At 37.3% G+C, this 5,000-nt stretch overlaps 1 protein-coding gene across 1 annotated transcript in view; it reads left to right on the top strand.

Annotated features, from left to right (window-relative positions):
• The first annotated feature begins 234 nt into the window (after positions 1-234).
• LOC122267192 (coiled-coil domain-containing protein 174) overlaps positions 235-5,000 on the top strand; it is a 6,115-nt gene continuing 1,349 nt past the window's right edge. Inside the window, exons 1-7 of the mRNA XM_043037249.2 lie at positions 235-358; positions 1,683-1,888; positions 2,359-2,461; positions 3,060-3,169; positions 3,750-3,852; positions 4,225-4,354; positions 4,730-4,942. Of these exons, the coding sequence (XP_042893183.2) occupies positions 347-358; positions 1,683-1,888; positions 2,359-2,461; positions 3,060-3,169; positions 3,750-3,852; positions 4,225-4,354; positions 4,730-4,942 (877 nt within the window). The 5' untranslated portion in view covers positions 235-346. The remainder of the gene's footprint in view (positions 359-1,682; positions 1,889-2,358; positions 2,462-3,059; positions 3,170-3,749; positions 3,853-4,224; positions 4,355-4,729; positions 4,943-5,000) is intronic.

Raw genomic sequence — 5,000 nt, 5'->3', positions numbered from 1 at the left:
ACATTTGTATGTAAATGTAAGCATACTATTCTTCTTCTTTATTTTCCCCTTTTCTCCTATGCGTGTTTTAGTACTCTTTCTGTATAATATTTCATAGTAAAGCCACAAAAGCAAAGTAATCTTATAGATATTCAGTTATCTTAACACCATAAACACATATCATGTATACACCAACCACCTAAATCTAAATTTAGTTGAGAGTACCCTCAAATTCAACACATTTTCATTACAGAAGGGAAAATGTGACTGCCACGGCGACATCGGAGTGTAAGCGACCCAAACAACGTTTATGTGTTGAGTCTCAAGAATTTTTGTTTTCTTCCGCAAGAAGAATTTCTTTATCACAATGGAGTCTGGGGTAAGTTACGTAGATGTATTATTAGGTAACACATTTAAGTGCATTAGAGTTTCATTGTTAGATATTTATGAATAACATTTGTCCGTATTTCGAAAGATTATATGGATTATTTATTGTACGAGATATTGGTGGTTAATTTAATATTTTTTATTAGGATTTTCGCTTGATTATATTAGCTGTGTTCAATATATATCCACTCAAAATTGCTGAGATTAGTGATTGACAATTATAAGTCTATCACGATAGCGTTGCAGTGTTAAGTAATTGACGGACCCTCCAGGTTTCATGATCCATCTAAGACAAATAATATCTCCACAACATACATGTTAAATTTGGCGAGACAGAGCTTAGGTTGCTTTCTTGTTTAATAATAAAATAGCCAGGGATATTAGTCAAGCTTCAGCTCATCATAATGTATATTGGTCTTGACTAGAGCACTGACAATTGCATAGACCACATTGAACAGCGCGAGACCAGTTTTGGCATGTAACTGTCTTCTTAATATCTACCAACGTTAATTTCCTCTTAGTTAGTGTCTGTTGTATAATTTGAAATAGAATGAATAGGGTTGGGTTGATTATAGAAGGTAAATATGTAGGAAGCACCCACAATTCTGCCAGTCGCATCACACATCCTTCATACCTTTGGCACCCCAGTAAAGGCCAAGAGATTGCCACCACATACTTTTTGGCAAGTTAGAGTTGGTTGATATATAAGATAATTCACGTATTATGAGGAACCAGTCCAACCTTAATCGTTCTAGAAATTAAATGATAAAACTTTGATAGGCTTGCTTGACTTAGACCACCACCTGGATGTACAAATTTCTAGACCTTCCATCACAGATCGAGTTTGAAGTGGATGTAGATAGAACAGCAACATAATCGTAAGGAAAATGCCTCGTTTTGAGAGCCACTGTTGCGGTAATTGAAATTGTCAGGATTTTTTTTCCTTTTTAATGTATTTATACATAGTTGTTACCTTAACTTTCATTTGCCTGCTTACTGTGTTAGGGATATTACAGAGTAAATGTACGCTCAAGATATTATTAGAATACTAAAGCAAATCTTATTAAAAGGTACTTGCTGCTGTTTCTAACAAAATTGTTATCAGAAGATTGCTAACAATGTATATTGTCAAATTATAGTATATATGGGCGGGTGTCTCACTTGTAATATTATTGTCAGATATGCTACACATGAGAATAAGTATTTAGGAGCAGAATCCCCTGCCATGGTATATTTTTATTAGCTTTCTTTTTTGTTGTTTTTATCCCTCCAATATCCCTGTTATTGCCCTCCCTATTAATATTTAAATTTCACAGCTTGTAGGATTACGCGCAGAATTGCAGAAGAAACGTGCAGAGGCGAGTAAGTTTGGGGTCGGCCAGAAGGGAATTCCTAGACAAGATGCGGCTAAGCAGAGCAGATCAGCGAAATCCTTTAACATCTCAAATGCTGGTGTCATTGCCAGGGCGGCTAAGGATAGAGAGCAGATAGAAGAGGAGAAAGTTACAGAAGAGAAAGCAAGGTAATTGTTTGAGTTTTCCAGTTCATTTTGCGGATATCTAACTGGTTAGGAACTTTGCTTTTTGCACATGGAGTAAGGTTGAACCATTTAAAAATTTGCATATCTTAGGATGATAATTTCCACGCATATATATAAAAGTGGGATATTATTTAATATGTGCAAGTCAAGACCTCCAAATAAACTGTACTTAGATAAGATAAAAAGAGTTGTGTACATGGATACATTTGAGCTTATTCTTATTATTCTATTGTCTATGCTTATCCTCCTCCTCTTTCCTTCCTCTCATTTCTGCCCTCCTCTTCTTTAGAATCATAAGTTATTATTGCTAATCATGTAATTTCAACAATAGGAAAAATACAATATGAAAGTGATACCACTCCGTCATGAGACAGGCCCATTGTAGAAGGGTTAAGGTTATTATTTTTCTAATTGATTATAACAAGTATAATCACATCTTTGGACTTTTTCAGATCAATCTTGGAAAAGAAAGCGGCCATGTATGAGAGGCTGCACGGCGGTGTGGAGGCCTTGGAAGACGATGGACTTAACCAAAAATATCTTGTCAACTTTCAGGTAGGAAAAATGAAGAAAAAAAAACATGTGTCTATAGTAGAAACTTAAGAAATTTTGGTTGTTTCATTGCCTCTTTTTGGGCTGTACACATTGCTGTATTTGTGTTCATTGCAGGCCTTGATTTTGCTCATATTATGTGTTTATTTGATGATTTTTATTTATATTATTGTTATAATTATTATTTTTACTATCATTATTATTTTTGTAATTATTATTATTATTATTATTATTATTATTATTATTATTGTTATTATTGCCTTATGCCAGGAGCAACTACAAGAGGGCAAAGGTTGTGAATTATTGTTACATTTTCACTAACTACAATTAACAAAATTACTAAGCATGGTTAGCTGGTGAGAGGGGAATTATACCAGATAGTGCTTGATATCCATATGCGCTTTCTAGTAATATATTTCCCGCCTGCTAGCCTAAACATGCCTCGAAAACCACATAACACCTGAAAACATTATCCATTTCCACTAAGACACATGTTTTAAAACAGGTCCTGACTGTGCAAAAGGTTAAGGAATCATCTAATTATTATCTAATTATTATATTACGATGACGCATTGAGGTGAAATGGTGCTTCATATTTCAGAAAAAGATTACTGACGACGTAATGGAAAGGAAGAGCAAACAAGAAGAGCAAGCCAAGAGAGAGAAAGAGAACCCCAAGTTGTACAAATCGTCAAAGAAGGACGAAGAATGGTACGTGCACTTTCGTTTTATTTTCTTTCTTTTCTCTTCACTTCTGTTCACCCCTAAAGGACCAATATTGATCATTTGTTGCACATAAGCATGTCTGTTGCAAAGGACAATATATGGTAAAAGTTGTTTATACTTCTTCTTTTTTTCACATGAAGAAATACCATACTCAGGTTGGTCTGATACCTAGATCTTGCCAATTTTTTAAATTTGCACATTCATTTGCACATGACCTATGCACATGCAGTTTTGAACTTCCCTGTCTTTTAATAGTAAAGAATTCCACACTTGAGTTTGATGTAATACTTCATATTTGTATTTATTAAAGTAATATTATTTATATATTTGTGATATTTATTTTCTTGAGAGAAAAAGAATATTAAATGGGAGCAGATTTATTTGAATATAATCGTTATAATTGCCTATGTTGCTGATTTGGTATATCATTTTTTTCTCAAAGATCATTGTTATTTACCATCATTGTCAGGGTTGTTCTTATTTTGTGATACATCATTATGTTTTTTGACATTGAATTCTTTTCTTTTCCTATTTTTTAAAAATTATTATGTTCTATTAATGGCAGGGTGGAATACACAGACGTCTTGGGAAGAACACGCACTTGTATGAGAAAGGACTTGCCAGATATGGTGGAGAAGGACAAAGAACTTGCCAGGGACACTACATGGGTAAGTTAAGAGTATATTTATATTTTCTCCTCCTCCAAGTCCTCCTCCTCCTCCTCCTGCTCATTCTTTCTCCTCCTCCTACTCTTCCTACTCCTCCTACTCTTCTTACTCCTCCTCCTCCTACTCTTCCTACTCCTCCTTCTCATTCTTTCTCCTCCTCCTCCTCCTCCTCCTCCTCCTCCTCCTCACTCTTTCTCCTCCTCCTCCTTGTTCTTCACTCTTCCTCCATCTCTTTCTCTTCTTCTACCTGATATTCTTCCTCCTCCTCCTCCAAGAATTTCATTATCTCCTCAATTCCAGAAACCTTGTTCAAGATTTTCTCACGCAGAAAAGCCCTGATTACACAAAGAAATCTCCCTTTTTTCTCCCCAGGACGAGCCATCAGAACCAGATCTCCTGTCCGACGACATGCGGAGAGAGATCCAGCGACAGAAGTGGGAAGCAGAGGAGGATGTCAATGCCTTTAAGAAGGACATGCACTACCAGGACATCAGTTTTGACGGTATGTTTGTCTTCTTTGTGTGTGTGTGTCGGGATGATTTTGATACACCCTTGTGATTTGTATTCACAGGACGAAGATGTGATACCAGTATTTGGTATGATGGTGTTATGAGTAGTATCCATTTATATAATTTCTTTGCAATGTTCAAGAGATGAAAAATAGTCTCTCTCCTCCTCCTCCTCCTCCTCCAACTCCTCTTCCTACTCCTCCTGCTCCTCCTCCTTCTTCTTCTTCTTCTTCTTCTCCTCCTCCTCCTCCTCCTCCTCCTCCTCCTCCTCCTCCTCCTCCTCCTCCTCCTCCTCCTCCTCCCTCCCCCCCAACTCAACTCCTCCACCATCTTCCTTATCCTTCTAACACATCCCTTCCGCCATGCAGAGGCCAGAGTTCACGGCACGGGCTACCTCAGGTTTTCCAAGGATGAGAAGGAAAGGAAGGAGCAGCTGGACCTCTTGCGTGAGCTCCACAAGGAGACACAGGTCGGGGAGAGAGCCAAGCGGGTGGCCGCAGCCAAGAAGGAGAAGATGCTTCAGGCGCGGCTAGAGAAAGTACGACAGAGGAAGAGGCTCAAGATGGGATTGCCTGTTAAAGGTAGGGCTCTATCTACTTGTCTTTTGTTTCTGTTAAACCGGTATATTTTTGCTTATAT

The sequence above is a fragment of the Penaeus japonicus genome, unplaced genomic scaffold (genome assembly GCF_977035675.1).
Source record: "Penaeus japonicus unplaced genomic scaffold, GWHDUDI00000001_assembly GWHDUDI00000013, whole genome shotgun sequence".
Lineage (NCBI taxonomy): Eukaryota > Metazoa > Arthropoda > Malacostraca > Decapoda > Penaeidae > Penaeus > Penaeus japonicus.
This window is presented reverse-complemented; position numbering and strand designations above follow the sequence as displayed.